The following is an 18,221-nucleotide window of genomic DNA, read 5'->3' as shown; positions in this document are numbered from 1 at the left end:
GAGTTCGTCATTCTCTGCATAATACTTGGTAATAAATCTTTGCACAGCTATTCATGCACTTACTGGGCTTTAAGGAGAGATGCCAGCCCTTGTCTGAGGATTCCTCACTAGAGAACTGCATAGAACTGCAGCTTTCTGAAGATGTTTTAAACCTCTACACATCTGTGCTTATATTACATTTACATAGCTTTTTTATGATCTTGTCTTTGTTTAATTGCATTTCTTGTCTGTCATTTCTTTTAGCTGAACTAGACTTGATATATTAGTTACTTGTTACATGGAATGAGTTCTACTCCTAAAAAATACCGAAACAGATAAAAAACTGTTGGGTTTTTTACAACTGGGGAAAATGAAAGAATTTTCAAAAAATAAATAGAGAAATGTTACAGTCCAGCCTCACAAAAGAGAGCTGCAAAACTGTAAAAGAAATAATATGACTTTATGCAAGACCTGACAAAGAATTTATGATATGGACCACTGAACTCATCTTCTGTCATTTATCTCTGTAAATGTGTGAGATTTCTTGGAAGATAGTTAGTCAAATGAGGAGCCGAGATGAAACAGTGGATACAATTTATTTAGACTTTAAAAAGGCTTTTGATGATAAAGTCCTTAGCAAGAGGCTATTAAGGAAAGTTAGTAACCATATGGTGAAAGATAAAGTCCTGCCATGGATTAAAAAGTGGTTAAGAGATAAGATAAAAAGACTGGAAATAAACGGATAATTCTCCCTGGAAAAAGGTTAATAGCAAGGTGCCCCTTCATTACTGTGACTGGCAATCAATATCTTGGCTCACCTGCCTTTGCAGATCATTAATAGTAAGGTACAGAGTTTGTAGATAAAAATGTTCAGGCTAATCAGAGTATTGCAGAAAATATTACTGGGGCTGAAGTTAAATGACATTTGGGCAACTCAAGGGAGATGAAATTTGCCAAAGGCAGGAAATAAAAAGCCAAGCCTCTTGGAAGGAGGGGTTCAGACAACTACTGGATGTTGATCTGTGCCCACTGATTTGCAAGGTCCATGAACAGCTCAGGGAGGGGATCTGTTCATGTGCCTTGTAAAGAAAGGAGGACAATAGGATCCAGTAGTTCCATGTTGAGGTCCTCCCAGGCACTTTATGGCAGTGAATAACTTCAAACTGGCAGAGCCCATTGAGGTCTGCCAGGAACAATTTTGCATGGACAGGGAGATGGACAAGCTGCATCAAGAATTCTTGGACAATGGGATTTATCAGAAAATGCAGATCTACAAGACAAAAATGTAATATGGAAATGCACCAGAATTGGCCAACTTCTATGGGAAATGTTTCTGAAGGACAAAATGAAAGAGAATCCATGAGGGATATTTTTTTTTTTTTTTTTTTTTTTTTTTTGGTCAGAATGAAAGAGTGTGAGAGCATGTGTGTTATTCCTTGCTCTGTTCAACATCATAATTATTCTCGAAGCAAAGACCTGAATCCTGTTTTTCCTTCAATAGTGTCCTGCCTACTGGGCTATCAAGCTGATGCCTGAGACCTCATAAATACTTAGAAGTAAATTATCCAATGGCAGATAACATTAAATTCTATCCAAAGACAGCCAAAGTTGTCAAAATTTTGACCTATTCCCCATCAGAAATTAGGGATCCATATTCAGGTTCTGCTCTATTTGCTTCAGAGCAGGGGTACGAATTTGTCTGCCTTTCAACTCAGGCAAGTACTCTGATTATTACTGGCCTTCTAGTTTTGATATGCAAATAAATACATGGATCTTCTGCATTTGAATACTTGAAGAGTTAAACTTTTTTTTGCTATGAGAAAAGCAATGAGTAAGTCTTTCAGTACATCATTTGACCCTCCCAACTGGACAGAGCCAGAAAGGTATTATTGTACAGCTTGATGCATTAAACCAGGGTGCATTTTCCCTAAAGATCCAGCCTCTCCCTGTAGATTTGGCACAGTAAGAGGTCGCTGCTGCCATAGTTACCCCTCAGTAACACAGCAGTCTGCCACAGTTCTCTAGCTGGGGCCAGTTCAGCCCCATGCTTTCTGTGTTTTTAAGGCTCATGGCTGTTGTGGCTGTACTGGAGTAAGCAAAGGCAGGGACTGGATACATGTAAGACTACACTTGTTTCTTGTTCTTTTTCTCATGCAAAACTTCGGTAAATTTGGTTTGTGCAGAAGACCGTAAAGATTTGGGAGGAAAGAATAATCCCATATTTGGGCTACTAATTGGAAGGGAGTGCATAAATATTTTCCAATCACTATCTGAGTTGATGGATTGTAATACTAAACACAAAGTATGAATACACTGGAGGAGAATTCGAACTGCAGATTTAAACAACAGTAAAACTGTATACAGTATATACACTGAAATACCATATAGAGCAACATCCCTAGTGTCAGCATCAGATGCTGAGGTGTTCCACAGAGGGGTAAAGTAGCTGTTCTATTTGTCTACTCTTCATGCAAACATCTCTCATGTTCTGTCACCCATCTTTTGTAGAAGAACTGTGCTCACCTAGGTGACCCAAAAGCCAAGCTGTCTTTTTCAGGCATTGCTTAGTGAATCTGACTTCAAAAGGCACTAAAGTAGCTCATTTAGGGAAAGACAGATGGGAAAGTGCATGTATTCCTCACTTACCTGAGTTTTGCCAAAGCTTGTCTTCTGTTCAGAAAATAACAAATATTCTGCATATTACTCTAAATAAAATGGATTTCCTGCCTCCTATTGTAATGTCAGTCTAGAATTTTATCTGAAAAACACATGCTGGAAATTTTAATAGAAAGGGTCATGCCAAGGAAGCCCAATGGGAATGAATATACTGAAACCTAGCAATAAAATAATTCAAACCTAAATGCTTATCATATGACAATTTGAGATGTATGTGTTAGCTCTTGTCTACCCAGAGCTACCCAGAAGCAGTTTGCCTACACTTCATACAAAGTCCTTTATACAGCTTTCTGTTGCAGTGCTGGGTAGTTTACCTGGCCTGTGTGTAGAAACTGGACAGATTTTATTCTGTGGTATAGCAAAAGGGTAGAAGCAAACCCTCTTGTACAAGACAAAGAAGATATGGTTGTCAGCTAAATCATAGGCTGTTAATAGAGAAATGCTTCATGTACCTCCTCACTGCCACTGCGCTGTAACTTCATCCCTTTAGGGCACTTCTTTCTAAAAAGATCTTAAACCACAATTCTTCAGCTTTTCCTTATGCTAAAGTTGTTCAGCTTTTACTCAGATTTAAATCAACTGGCAAGCAATAAGCAAAACTTAAAACATCCATCTGGATTAGTGTGCTCAACATGATGCAAACTGAGAACATTTATTCACTCAGCTACCTGATGTAGTGACACAGCTGTGACAGGACAGAGCCATGGAGCCCTCAGCCCCAGGCTGTCCTTAAAAGAGACAACATGACCTATTAAGACCACGAAGAAAATATTTTGTAAAGCAGATATGATTATGCCATAACAAAGGAAGGACAGACACATCCTGCAGAAACATCTTTAGCTCCTCAAATGGAGACAGCAGGAGGGAAATGTTGCAAAGGGCTCAATCCACAGGGCTGATTCCATACCTACTGTCAGATACTTGGGACACAGACTCAGGAGGAAAAATAGTGTTTCATAAAAGCTTAGGAAAGGCATCAGTTGAACAGTGCAAACCCTCTGACCACCCTCAGAAGCTGTCAGGTTCTCTGGGCTGTGCTCTCTATACTAAACATGCTAATGACATGTCCTTAGCGGACATCATGCTACTGCTTCTCTCACACATCTGATATTTCTGGAACAGCCCATTCTGGGAGAGTTTCTGACACAAAGCTGACTTTTGTAGAAGCGTGACTTATTCCCAGGGGGAGGGCTGGATCCCCTTCCTACCTACGTGCCCCCTTACATATGGAGCACAGCACGCTCCTGACAAGCCTGAGGAGGGCTCACTGTGCCGCAGGGCTGTGGAACAACCTCATTCCATGCCAAGATGCCCTTTTCTGTAGATGCAAACTCTCCCCAAATGCTAATGTTAAAAAGTAAAGATTTAAGGAGTCAGCACAGTGAAAAGAGAGATAATCCTGAATGTAGCATTTCAAGTACTTGCCAGCCACACAAAACTTAACCCTGTGTGCTTGAACACTCACCTGCATGTCTGGTTCACATCCTGCTCACCAGTTCTTATTACACACATCGGCAACACTTTATTTTTCACAGACCGTGCCAAGGTATTAAAAACCTGGGAAAAATATTTCTAATGACTGTTTTTTTAAAGCAGCATAGGCTGACTTCCAATACTGAAGTCCCAATAGCTACTGCTACAAATCTTACATAAAACGATGGCATCGGGTAATTTTCATCACTAAATCATATTTTTTCTAACTTATCCAAACTTACATTGCCTCTGGGTGCTCTGTCAGGTGCACAGGTCAGAAGGACTTCACGTACAGTTTTCTGCTTATTTCAATAAACTTCACAATATTTCACAAGTTTCAATAATTCTGCTAAATAATCGAATAAATGAGAATTACGCAGGTGATATTTGTTTCATCTATGTAGTTGGAAGGAGCTTTCATAGTAACCTCAAGGGTACTGCAGTTATTAAAAGATTAATGAATAATTTCCTTTTTCCCAGTACACATTACAAATCTTTAACAAAACTCACTTAGGTAATTCTGGAATTTTAACATGTCATACCCTAAGGAGCCGGTCTGTTTACCAGCTTTAGAATTATAGAAATAGAATTTAATTGGCAAAATATATTTAAATTTTCCTCACTAAGTTTAAGTGTTCATAGATACTTCTATTCTTCATAAAGAATTAACTCCCAAATGGTTAAGTTTCTACATTTATAGACACCTGTAATAAAGAGTTCAAGAATTCTGTGTTCTGGTTGTGTATTTAAAATTCCCAGCTAACAAGCAGGAGAGAGATTGTTAGGAATGCTCACAGATGTCTGATTTTACAAGGTCTGGGGTTGTTGTTTTCTTTTTTTCTTTGCCAAAGTGCTTTAGTCTAATGTTATTTATTGTTTATGGAAGTTGTTTGTCATTTAGGACATGAAGTGACCACTACCCCAAAAGAAAGAATCAAGTTACAATCCATTATTTCATTTTTGATTGTTTTTCTTTGTAATAGGTGGGAAAGTGGATCCTGGATAAAAGTCCTGCCCAAGACAAAACTCCAAGCTGAAGACTCCAATTATCTATAAATCACTTGAATTTCCTGCAGAGAAAGAGAAAAAGGAGGAAAGAGCGAGACAGACAGAAAAACAGAGACAGAGGATATGCCAAGTGAAACATTTGATACCTGTCCTAAACCAAAATTTTCTGAAAAGCAACCAGGAGTTACCTGATATCTCAAACCCAATCTTAGAAGAAACACATTGCCATTGTTTTTGGCTTAATATTGAAATAACTTTCTTTTAATTGTTCCATTAGTATAAAATGTGTAACACTGTAGATCTAAGATGATGGCACTATGTATTAATCTATTAAAGGTCACTGTATATTCTCACAGAAAGAAAGCTATGATTGCTGATGACTGCTGTATTTTTCAAAGATTTCTAGAAACAATTCTCCAGTTTCAGAACAGAGAAATGCAAGTACATTTATGATGCAAACTGGCTGTGATACTACTCCCAAGTATTTCCACCAAACCCTCCTGGAGCATAGTTTACACTGAAACCAGCAATGAACAAAATTCATGCCAAATACTCTGCACAGTATGATTACTCCCGAGGTGTAGCACTACACAGCATCCAATAACTGAATTCCTCACTTATTTAACTATTTAAAAATAAATTATGAGCAAAAAACCAGATGCATTTTTAGATTTGCATACTCCAGTTTGTATTAAAATGTAATGAAATTTAAAGTCGTTGACTTTCCTCTGAAACATTCTTCTAGAACAAGGAATTACTGTAACAAATTAGAAGACAAATTAGTTTTGGCACCCAGTAAAAAAAAAAGATGAAAAGCTTTTAAAGTGATGATATGGAGGAAAAAAATTACGCTACATCAGCCAAAATCAGTCTCCTATCAGCATTAAAGCTCCTGAAGTTGTATTTCCAGTAGATAAAAATGTTATCACCTTTTTCCAGTGCTGATGTGCTTATTTTCTTATTAAGTTACTTGGTAATTAAAACAAAGTCTGACACATTGTAATCTGTTTTTACAGTAGATCTGAAACCTCTCCAACAGAAATGAAAACATTCTTTAAAGGTACTGAAGATTCAAAGATTAAAAATATATAAACGAATTTTAAAATGCAAAATGCATTTACAAACAAATGACTGTTCTTAAAGTGCATTTTAATCAACAAAATCAATTTAGTCTCATAAGACACCACAGAAAACCAGCAGATTTTTCTACATTGACCCAGTGGGTTTGTTCTTAACCCTCTCTTTATGAAAATCATTCTTAAAGGTTTGTAGGAAAAACATGCCCTCTCGCAATATTATTCAAAGGTGTATTCAAGAATCACGGAAGTTTGTAGAGACCTGTTCCAGTAACAACCTGGTAGTATTAAGCGTCCTCCAGGAAATGTAAAAGTGTCCCTTGGGCACTCAGGGTAATTCAAGTAAGAAAACGTTTTTATTTTCTGATTGAGATACACAGGTATGTATAGTAATGTCCTCTGAAGTACATCAAAAGCAACCAAAAGATACCCGAGAACTACTGATTTTGCACTGAAAATAAACCCCAACAGCTCTGTAGAAAACAGTACATTTAAAGAGAAGTGGCAAAGCCAGTCCCAGCAGATCCAATTTGCTTTCTATTATCCTGTGGTTTTTCAGACGATTACAAAAATCCTTTACTTTTATTGCAGATTCAAGGCAGTCTTTTAGCAGTTGTTTTTGTTTTTTTGGTTTTTTTTTTATCTCTACACTCATGTTGGGTAGGGCATAATGAAACTGAATTTAAGCAAAATCCCTCCTTTGGAGAGAAAACCATGAATTTCTCTGCCAGAACAAACGAACACAACTTACCTTGGTGTATTTGATTTCAAGGTTGAGAGTGGGAGAAGGGAGCAGATGCAGAGATGCCATCAGAGCTGCAGGATCTGCCTTCACCTCCCCTGGCATCTCAATTTTACTGGAAGTCATAGTCTTGGGAGGGGGGGGTGGTTTATAATACCACCGAACCCCCCGCTCTGCCCTGATGCTGTGTTGTGTTTTGGGTTGGTCCCCCCCCTCCAAAGCCCAGCGCTGAAGATGTTGCTCTCCTCCTCTGTATATAGGCAGGTGTCAAGCCGGGTCTCTTCTTATTGGACATGGGGGCAGAGGCAGGGGGGCAGGTCCATCCTACCTAGGGCGAGAGCGGCACAGCCCCGCTCACTGAGGCGCAGCCTCCCCGGGCCCCCCGGCCCCGCGCCCGTCCCGTCCCGGGGATTCCCGGCACCCCGTGGGAGCACGGAGCTCCCGGGCGCGGCTCGCTGCCCGCCGCCCGAGGAGCGGCACCGGGGAACGGCCGCGGGGAGCGGGCTCACCGGGACCATCGTGCTCCCCCTCGGCTCTCCGGGCGGGGGGGCGCCGCGGCCGGGAGAGGCCAGTCCCGGCTCCGGCCCCGCCCGGGGCATCCCGCGGGGAGCCCGGGCAGCCCCAGCTCGACACAGCCTGTGGCCGCGGGGGGGGTAGCGGCGTAAGGGGAGAGACGGGGCCGCACTGGGGAAGCTCTGTCGGGCCGGGGTGACCGGGGCACGGTGCCCCGCCGGCGGCGCCGCCTCGCAGCGCGGCCCCGACGGGACAGGGCGGGCGGCCCCTCGCGGGAGCCGGACCGAGGCGCGGATAGGACACGGACAGGGCGCAGCCTGAGCGGCAGCGTGTCGGTGCCCGCTCCCCGTCCCGCCACCGCCGCCCGCCGCTGTCCCGGGCTGCCCGCCCTGCCGGCCGGGGGCTCCGCGCCTCACCTGGCGGCCGCGCGCCCGCCCTGTCCCGCTCCCGCCCCCGGGCGCTCCCCGAGCGTCCTCGCCAGCCGTGCCCGCGGCGCGGCCGCTGCTCCCCGGGCCGCCCCTCTTTTCTTTTGGCGGCGGTGCCGCCGAAGCGACCGCGCCCCGGCCCTCGGCGCTGCTGGCCCGCAGAGCCCCGGTGCCGAGCTGCCCCGCGCGGGCCCCACCTGCCCCCGCCACAGCGCCATCGCCGGCCGCCTGCTGCCCCCTGCCGGCCGCGCCGCCGCCTCAGAGCGCGCGGCCAGCGGCGCCTCACGGCCCGAGCGGCGGATAACTGCCCGGGCGGCCCCGCCGCGGCCGCGCTTTCCCTCAAAGGTCTCCGCAAAAGGAAGCGGCTTAAAGGGCGGAATAAGTTGTTCAATCAACAGCTACCTGATGCCGGCTATTATTTTGGGGGGAGCTCTCTTAGTGGGAGGCCACGTCGTGCAAGAGAAGAGGCTGGGCAATGCCATACGGCAGGTTACTGGGAAGGCAGCGGCCACATGGAGCCAGATCCACGAGCTGACAGGCATCAGGAATTTATTGTCAAAGCCCTACACTCTCCCTGGTCAAACCTAGGCAGAAAACATAGAAAGCTCAGGCCCTTTTCATTACTTCAGGCAAAATCAGTGAAGTTATGCTTACCGATGCAAACACTCCCAATGTTTTGAGCCTGATCAGATGTCATGTTTTGAAGTTATCACATACCAGATAGATGAACAAAGAGAGGACACCAAAGTTACCGCTGTCTAAAGTTGGCAAAACAAAGCAACAAGAAATACATCACATGACCTTTTCATTGACATAGTCAAGAATAAATGAGATCTGGCCATGTTTTGATTTTGTTATAGTATTTGTTTGTTGATGCCCCTTATATTCCTCACTCCATGTTTGACATGTTCACAGACAATTGAAAGGATTGTCCCAGAATCCTCTTAGTGTTTGTACAGGAGCATGGTACAAAGATTGCTTGGGCACAGACAGGCAGCACAAGGCACAGAGTACCAATCAAGTCATTTCGGGGTTAACGTGCCTGTTTCTGTGAATTTCCGTCTCACTAATGAAGAAGACTGCAGATTTTGCATTCTCTCATTTTCAGTCTTTTTTTTTTTTTTTTTTTTTTTGACCTGACAGAGGAAATGGATTCATAATATTCTGCTGTAATGTGACATGCAGAGCTGTCAAACTGTGACACTTGGGATGAGTGAGACATTTAAACGTCAGAAATTCAATTTTTAATGGCACACTGGCAACACAGACCTAACACTTCATCACAAGGATGACACCTTCTAAAAGCCATTTTAAAATAAATCAGAGAGAGGATGTGCTTCTTCGAAAAAAGAATGCATTTAAACAAGTTTCAGGAATGAGGAAACTGTATGACAGTTTCATTATTAGATCAATAAAATTCAGGAGATTTTGGTGAGAAGGGATGTGTGTGTGGAGATGCAGCTCAAACCTACATAATCTGGAACTGCTTAAGACCTTCATCAACTTCTTACTGTACAAATCACATTCCTCTTACATCTAAAAGCAATTCCATTTGCAAAAGCCCTTGGAGACCTTTAGACCAAGGGCTTGTTGGCATTCCCAGATGGAGATTGGGACTGCATTTGCCATTCCACAGGCTCCTGGTGTGCAGCCACCCTCAGAGGGTTCCCCAGAAGACATGGCACACATGGTCTGTTGCTCTTCTGGACAGCAAGGGACTCACTGGAGTTCCTCTTCCACCACCTGGGAAACCACCGATGCCTCAGCCCTTGGTGCCCAGGCCAAGCTGGGCTCTCACCAAGGACTAGAGCAGCTCTGCCAAGCAGAGTGAGGAATGAAGAGATTCTGGGTACAATGATGGACCCAGCCTGGGGAGCTGCTTCCAGGCTCCAGCACCACTCTGGCTACTTTATGACAGCAGATCAAGTCATGGCTTCAAATCATGCAAGTGAATGTTTAATGTATAATTTACTGTGGAAGGGATTGCCTTGGACATTGGGATAATAACTCAGTAAAAACAATGAATATGGAAGGAAATTCATTAATTTGTTAAAGAAAAAGTCAATCCAAAAAAAGAAAATAAACAAAAGCAATACTCAGGGTTCAGTCCAATGGTCCCTAAACACCTCCATACAACTGCAAACCACTTACTGCAGTGCTGTAGTTTCTGGTTTGTTTTTTGTCTTGGTTTGGTTTTTTGGGCTTTTTTTTGCAAATTTGTAAAACTAAATCAACTGTCAGTTAAGTTAGACTGGCTATTTTCTCTCACATGAATGCATTTTAATTATATTTTTACTTAAACAGCGAATCAGGAAACAAATATGTTCTGTTTCAGATTGCAATGACAAAGTCTTCACACTTTGTGAAAAAAATGGTTGTTAATAAAATGAAGAACAACCAAGTGATTGTTTCTTGCTTCAGTGTTAGAATTTAGGCTAGTATACAGCCATCATCAAACTCATTCCTGGAGAGTTTTGTTTTTTATATTTGAAGCAATCTGAATGTATAATTGGAAGATATACCTTTGTTACATTTAGAAGCCTCAATTTCTCTACCCATCCCCAGCACTGGTGTTATTTATACATAAGGATATAGACCTGGCTTATACAAACACCATCTGATGGGAGCAGGACCTGTGGTATCCAGACAGGGTGCAAAAGACAAAGTTGCAATGCTGAAGACAATACAGATGTAATTAAGGCATTCCTGGGTTTCTTAGTCAGAGTACTGGTGTTTTGCTTCTCTGTGCTACTGTGTATCTGTTGTCTAAAGGAATTCATAAAACTAGAGGATAAGGTGAATTTCTTTGTATCTCAAAACATCTTTTAGGCAGATCACCTGTGCCAAAGCACATATGGATATACCACTGAAATGGGCAATGGATGCAGCAACTCCAACAAACCTCCAAGCAAGAGCTCTTCATTCTCGCTACTTCTAATCTGTGAACATTTCTTATGCTCCTGAGTGAGCTCCAGAAAGCACTGTCACACACAGGAAGGAACTGAGTCACATCACTCTATCAGACACTTCCAATGATTCCTTTCAACTGCAAAATCTACCCCAAAATTATTTCAATATGACCCATAAGTTCTTTTATATATAACTTTTTCTCTCAGCTGTTCCACTACCATTTAGCAAGGATATTCCTGGTTCCTCATACAAATTCAGTATTGATTGAGAGATCCCACTCCTCTGTACCCTCTGCCTCCTGCTTCAGTAAATGTCTCTTCCTATTTCTTGTGTGCTTTATAAATTACTTTTGGAAGAAAAGTAGAGATCGAATAAAAACTTCCCCTAAGTTATTTTTCAGCTCAGACTTCCACTTAGGAAATCTGAACTTCATTTTCTGATATATACATTAAAGCTTCAACCTCAGGTGTTCTATTTTAATTGCCTGCTATTTTCATTACCAACCATGAGGGCAGCAAATGCTCTTCAGGAGATACTTGTATTTTAATTTATCTGCAAACATAAATCATACATTATAGCACTTTTTTCCTCTAGGTTAATTGAATCAATTCTCTAAATGTCTCTATGCCTGACCATTGCAAAAGGCTCACTGGTTGAAATCTCTTTAAGAATTATGGCCCTTGAGCTGTGTGCAGGAAGAGAGCAGTCCTTGCTCCAGACAAAGCTATATAATACATAGAAACTAAAAAGGCATTGTTATACACCTACCTAAGCAACATGATCTGTGAAGCAACACCCAGAATACTGTGAGGATCCTCTAAAATATTATTTCAGAATTTTTTCATGTTTCTCAGTGAATCAGTTGTTTTAATGTTATAAATCTTAATAATAATTGAGTCTGGATATATCTTAAGTTATAAATAAACAGAATAAAATCTCCTTTTACTTTCCTTATTTCTACATTACCTTTAACACCAGAAAAAAATGCTGATTTAAAGAACAACTATTTTATTACTGAATATTCACAAATGTCTAATGAAGAAAACTTGATTTAACCCCTTTTTTACTAAAAATTAGTCAAATGGATAATTTTTAGTAAAATGAGTCAAACAGATCAGCTTTCTTACCTGTGATATTGACCATTTTATACCCAGTAGAACTGTTAAATGCTGGCAAATTAACACTTGTTAAATTTACAAAATTTGCAAAAAGAAGAGGCCTAAAGGGCAGAATACTTTGTTCAGGCAACAGGGATACAGCTGGTAAATTTACCAGCTGCTGGTAAATTTATGGTAAATTTAGTCCAAAACTGAAATGCAAATGTAGTGATTTAAGCAAGCTTCAAATAATTCAGTGAGAGTGATAAAGCAGAAAATGCTTGAAAAAGGTCAATGTTTGACTCTCTTTATAACTGGGTCAGTTTCAAAAATTAGCATTTTAGTTTAAGCCAGCAGTTTACCTGTCCCTCACTGGCTGGAGTGACCTCAGCAGTGCTGAAAAGAGCACGTGCTGGTAACTGTGAACTTACAGGGAATGTGCTCTTGCATGTAGAGATTTTATTCTGAATTTAAATGTATTTTTAAAAACTTTCTGTTTTGAATTTCTCTTCAATTTACCTGTTGAAATTTATTATTTGTAAAACACATCTAGCCTCAAATGGATTGACCTTCTGCTAATGTGTATCACCTAATGAATGGATGCAATTAACTAATTCATATTGGAATATTGCACTTTCCAGCTCACATTCATCATCACTAAATGTGTGATCTAGTTTGCAAGTTTAAATTTTTTATTATTACCCTTTAAACTAAAGAAATAAGTCTTGCATTTAATTACTTGAACTTACATATTCAATTAATAGCTTCATTACCTTAATGAACATAGATACCATGCAGAAGTAACAAAAAATTGCTGATGGGTCTGCTCCCAAGTACACCCTATGAAGGGTCAGCTATGAACCTGAGAACACCTTTTTTTTATTAAAATGCCTTGATTGTGGAGTTTCAAAGGAATTTGGCCTGGCAATCTATATAATCTAATATTCTTACACAGGGGCCTGAGATACATATACCATCTTTGTTCTAAATGTTTAATACATAGAAGGAATCCCAGAAACAAAATTTGTATCTGGAAAGACAGAGGATTTAAATAATCAAATGATTCTGAATGAAAGTGAATTAAAAGAATGAAAACCAGGCAGACTAACAACTCACCTGCTAAAGGATGAGGGATGAGTGGAACCCAGAGTCAAAACAAAGAAATGCTCTCGTTGTGGGAGAGAGGGGACAAAGCACTGGGAGCAGCAGCTCTTACAGAATATCCTGCTCCAACAGGGGGTCAGATTGTGGCTGGATGGCTTCCTTGGAGGACCAAGTAGAGTGGGAGACAGGTGAAAGTGGTAGATTGGTGAGTCAGGTACAGGAAACAGTGACATTTTCCCAGTGGAAATTAGGTTTTAGAACCCAATTCAACTGTCTTAGTTAGCTCCATCTATTAGCCAAACACATAACTTTGCTTTTGTGTGTCAGTAGAGTCAAATTTGTCTTTATCTTTGGCTTTCATGTTGCTTTCCTTTTATCAGTTCGGTAGGCTCAGATGTCCTCCTTTTCACAACCCTACAAGTAGCCTTAATAAGTCTCAGGGCTGCTATAGGGAACCTGTGGCCTGTAGAATGATGAGAGGTGTTGATAATGTATCCCATTCTGGTTAAGAAAACACAGGATTTAGATTCCACTGGATATACCTAGAGGTTTTCTTCATGCTGCATTAATATATTTAGCAAGATGTCTTTTATTTTTAATAGCAAAGCTATTTGAGAAAAGGGAATATGCAGGAAAAAAGAGCAGGGAATTAAAAAAAACCCAAAGCATTTGTCTGTACTAAATTGATTGTACTAATTGATCTAGGCCTTAAAAGCAAAATTCTTATACAGTCTTTCTCTGGATGCATTGAGAAAGACTTGTCCATACCATAACCTACCAGCTAAGCTCCTCCCAGAGCTAGGAAGGCAGTACAGCCCAGAGCAGCTGATAACAGGGGTGCACATAAGCATCTGTCCAGCATTGCCCTGACACTTCCATGTGGTGCCAGCACTGACAGCCCTGTCACGGGGCCCTCTGCTGTGGAATGTTATCTGTGCCCCTCTGTGCCAGCACGGCTCTTGAGAGATTAAACTGGCTCAGAAACTTTCAGGCAGGGCCTGTGTTACACATACAACAAGCTGTGAAATTCACTATCATCACTTATATAACTATATATAACATATGGGTGTAGTAACATCAGTTATGTGCTGAGGCCTTAATGGTGTGCCCAGCCAGTCAAGAACAAAGCAAAATCCTGGGTTCTGCTTTAGAAAAGTCCAGTTTAGTTCTCCCTGAAATCAGTGTCAGCAACAGCAGACATATATATGTCAGGCTTTAAAGATTATGAGCAAAAAGCCTGAAGTACACACATGTAGTGAGGATTTAATCTCATATTCATGATGAGGACAGAAATGTTTTATCTGGACACTGAGATCACAGAGCAGAAAGAACAAATTCTCAAGGGGTCCCCTTGTGTGCCCTGCCCCTCCTCCAAGGAGGGCTTAAACCTGTGCTGCACATTGCAAATATTTCTCACCTTGAGCACTTTTTCACCAGGGACTACAGCAGAGACAGAGGGGTGATCAGAAAATACAAGAACTAAAGAAATAGAGGGTTTATGTACTAGAAGACTTAGAATGCTGAATTACAGTGTGTTCAGGTCTTCCTCACCTGAATTTTTTCTTTGACTTCCTCAGCAGGAGAACCAATCTGTAAATCAGAGAATGCCCCTTATGTACCATGCAGCCATTTCTGTATAAAAATTGAGATATAAATTAGGCAAAGGCATTTGACCAGGGACCTGAATTAGAGGTACACACTCAGAGTTAGTCAACTAAAATCAGCAGACTTTAAAATGATTTGGCCCATATTATTACAATACAAAAAATATATGGTGTATTTACAACCTTGGTCTCTCCAGCTGTGCTGGTTTAGGTTTTATTACATCAGTAATAACCATTTATGTGATACTCTGAATAATGTGCTATTAAAAATTCAGTACACTATATATTGTTACCCGTGGGATTTAAACTGTGGGAGCTATGTGCATTATTCTCTACTTTGCTATTTCTATAGGAGTGAAGATTACTATAAAAATGGTTAGGTTATATACATTATGTGAATTCCTGCTCTGCTTGAATCCAGGTGAAGAGAAGAAATAGTTCAGTCCAGGCTGCCTTTGGGGTAAAGGTCCCAAGAATCTTAATCTTGCAATCTAAGGTTATACTTATCCCACATTCAGGCATGAAAATAATATCAATTTGCTTTTTGATGTCTTTAGAGGATGCCAGTAAATTCATGAGGCATAACCTCTCTTAACAGAATCCATTTGATACTTCTACAGAGCATCAGCTTCTTCTGTGTGTCTATTGATTTTACTTTTTACAGCAATTCATCTAGTTTTCCTGGCACAGGAGTGGCACTGACAGTTTTGTAGTTCCTATGATCATCTTTGAAGGACTCTGTTGAAGCACCAGGAGATCACTGGTATATTTCCTATGTTCTGTTTTGCTGACATTGGGATCAGGATCAGCAAAAAACCAACCCCCTGGCACTAGCACTTAAGAAGCTGAGCATTTTAATCCCTTGGTGGAAATATTGCACAGCTTCAGCAATTAGTTACTGGTTAATTTATCAATTTCTCTTGAAGTGTTTCCTGATGACAATTTATTTGAGAACAGTTGCTCACAATCAGCCCACCAAATCTAGCAAGGCAGATAATTCTTTTAGCTGTGGATATAACCATGTTGAATGCTTCTTCTGTGATTCCATCCTCCATAGCTTACAGTCTCACAGGACTCCTCTGCTTATGGAATTTGAAAACATTTAGACTGTTCCTTTCACATACTTGGCAAAACCTTAAAATCTTTTTGGTGAGCTTTCTTGTGGTTCTACATTTAATATGTATGCTCCTTACTTACATAACTTCCATTTTTGGAAGATGTCTTCATTTTCTTCCCTCAGATGACGCAGTTTCAATATTTATGGGTGGCACTGCCATCCTTATCATTCTGATTCTGGGAGCAGGGCCCAGGTGAGGGAGCAGTAGAAAACAGTAACAACACTGCATTTTCTTTCCCTTTTTCAACCAGGTGTTCCATTGCATACAACTAAAAGGCAGCAAAACAGGATTAATCAAATAGATAGCAATTAAAGTCAAAGCCTTCCTGGTGTTTATCTTTACACTTGACTTGTCTCTCTTAAAATGCAACATACATATTTGTTAGATTTGGTAAATGTCTTAGAATCTCTTTCTAAGTATAGAAAAGGAGAAACTAAATACAAATGTTCTGAGCTGCCTCCTTTTCTCTTTGAAATGTGTGGCAATGCATTTAAATTGACACGTGTCAAAAGCTGGAAGGATTTACTAAGGGAGCAGTCACCCCCTGTGTTCTTCAATACTTTCTTAGAGCACCTTCTTGAATCTCATTATGGAGCTGAGGAGAACCTTTGGTCTAAATTAGCATCACAGTTCTTATTAATGGAGTTAAATCATAGGATTTTTATGAAGTATTGAAGAAAATCTGATAAAAGCAAATGTGAAATAGATGTATTTGTGCCAGTTCTCCACCCTGCAAAGACAGAAAATTCATATAAGGAACTCAACATGATCTGAACAAATAAGTACTAATTTCTGCCTCTGACATATTATTACCCCAACATTAGCTGAAAAATAACATTAATGTCTTCATACCTGCTATGAGACCAAACTAAGAGGTACATACTACTTCGTGAGCATAACTTGCATCTGCATAAGAGAAAGAATCACTATGGACAAACAACTAAAAATTGCTTTCATAAAAATATTTCTTTATCATTTTTCTGAAAGAGAGGAAGTGTTTTATCTCATTCCTGATGTAATCAATGTCCTCCGAAGCACCCTCCCTCAGTTCTAATATATACATTACTCTGAAAGACTTTCTCACAAACATAACAAACATGTACTCTAGCACGCTATGATAATTAAGGTCCTGAATATGTGTTTGTTTCTCAGTGGTGTGGGGTAAAGGTTTTCAAGCTGCCATACACAGGTTATTTTCAGGGGCTCCCCAGAGGCAAGCCCAGCTGTCTGTGGCACAGGCAGGACCTGTAGAGCAGGACCTGGAGCTGTCCTGCAGCAGTGTCACCGCCTCTCTGCACAGATGCTGCCGTTTGCTGCTCCATCAGCTCCCTGGTGCTCCACAGAGCAGCGTTTTCACAACCACCTAAGGGCACAGTGGTTGGAAGCAGAGGCAGAGAAAGGTGAGTAAAAGGACACAGAAAAGCAGTTAAGGATTAAAATTGTGGGGCGGGGGGGGGAACTGGGTGGTTAAGGGATGAAGCTGGTGGGGTAAAGTGACTGCTGCTGCAGGGAACACACATCAGGTCCTAGCTGGAGGCTAGGAAGAACACTGATGGGATAACAGAAGTGGCATGTTTCCCTAACCCTGTAAGGCTCTGCCCTACTTAGGACAGATACAAGCCTCAGCTGCACTGAGCAGCTACAATACATGCCAAAATAATCTACCAGAACTGGGGTGAGGTTCTGGTGTTAAATCAACAGGCAGAACATACTTGTAAATCAATCAGATAGTGTCAAGTCCATATAACATCTGATAAAACGGTTCAAAATGCTGAACAAATAAAAGTGTAATGTTTCTCTAGGAGGCGCAGTTCTTTGTGATTTTTGGCAACTTCAAGCCTTGAGACAATGGAAAATAATATTATAATGCTCCATATGATAGCATCCATGCACTTTTAAGCTAAACATATACTAAATATATAATATAAAATATCTATATATATAAATATATAGTGACTCAGTGCTTCACTTCCCTGTTCTGCCTTGTAGGGAGCCACTGGATTGAACCAGATTTCATTAAAAGTTCCTAATTTATTCTGCCTCGCTGCTCTCTTGTAAACAGGGAACTTCACTAGAGAGCAAGGCATTTAGTCCAAAAAGAGTATTGTGAGTGAATATGCAAATTCAACACACACCACCAAGGTAAGATTCATCATTAGCCACTGAAATGTTTCAGAAGTTAAGGGCTTTTGTGTGCAGGGTACAGCACAGCATTCTCCCAAGCATTCACTCTCTTTACAACCTCCCCTTGAAAAATTCTTTGACGGCCAATAGTAGCATGGTTTAAATCCCAATCTAGGTCAGAGAGAAATCTGCAACTATATTTTGATTCCTTACATTGTGGTTTATCTTTTTGCCTTTCTTTTTGAGTAGGATGATAGAAACAACATTTAATTCATTCTTACCAGGATTAAACAAAAAACAAATAAAACAAAAAATAACATAGGAGAGGTAATGATTAACCATTCTGTAAGAAAAAAGAAGAAATCTGATTGT

The 18,221-nt window shown here is 40.8% G+C and overlaps 1 protein-coding gene across 3 annotated transcripts in view; it reads right to left on the bottom strand.

Annotated features, from left to right (window-relative positions):
* ALDH1A2 (aldehyde dehydrogenase 1 family member A2) overlaps window positions 1-18,221 on the bottom strand; it is an 82,441-nt gene that overhangs the window by 47,088 nt on the left and 17,132 nt on the right. Inside the window, exons 5-6 of one of the 3 annotated variants that reach the window (XM_033517038.1) lie at window positions 15,805-15,993; window positions 14,555-14,635 (exon numbers count right to left, since the gene is read on the bottom strand). The exons of 1 other annotated variant lie outside the window; for it this stretch is intronic. Coding sequence is in view for 1 of the 2 variants with exons in the window: in XM_015638611.3 (XP_015494097.1) it covers window positions 6,964-7,080 (117 nt within the window). In the remaining variant the exon portion in view is untranslated. Of the gene's footprint in view, window positions 1-6,963; window positions 7,438-14,554; window positions 14,636-15,804; window positions 15,994-18,221 lie in introns of those variants that run through there. One more of the 3 variants, XM_015638611.3, reaches the window with a different exon arrangement.

This window comes from Parus major, chromosome 10, assembly GCF_001522545.3.
Source record: "Parus major isolate Abel chromosome 10, Parus_major1.1, whole genome shotgun sequence".
NCBI classification, from domain to species: domain Eukaryota; kingdom Metazoa; phylum Chordata; class Aves; order Passeriformes; family Paridae; genus Parus; species Parus major.
The sequence above is the reverse complement of the archived record's forward strand: the minus strand, read 5'-3'. Positions and strand labels throughout refer to the sequence as shown.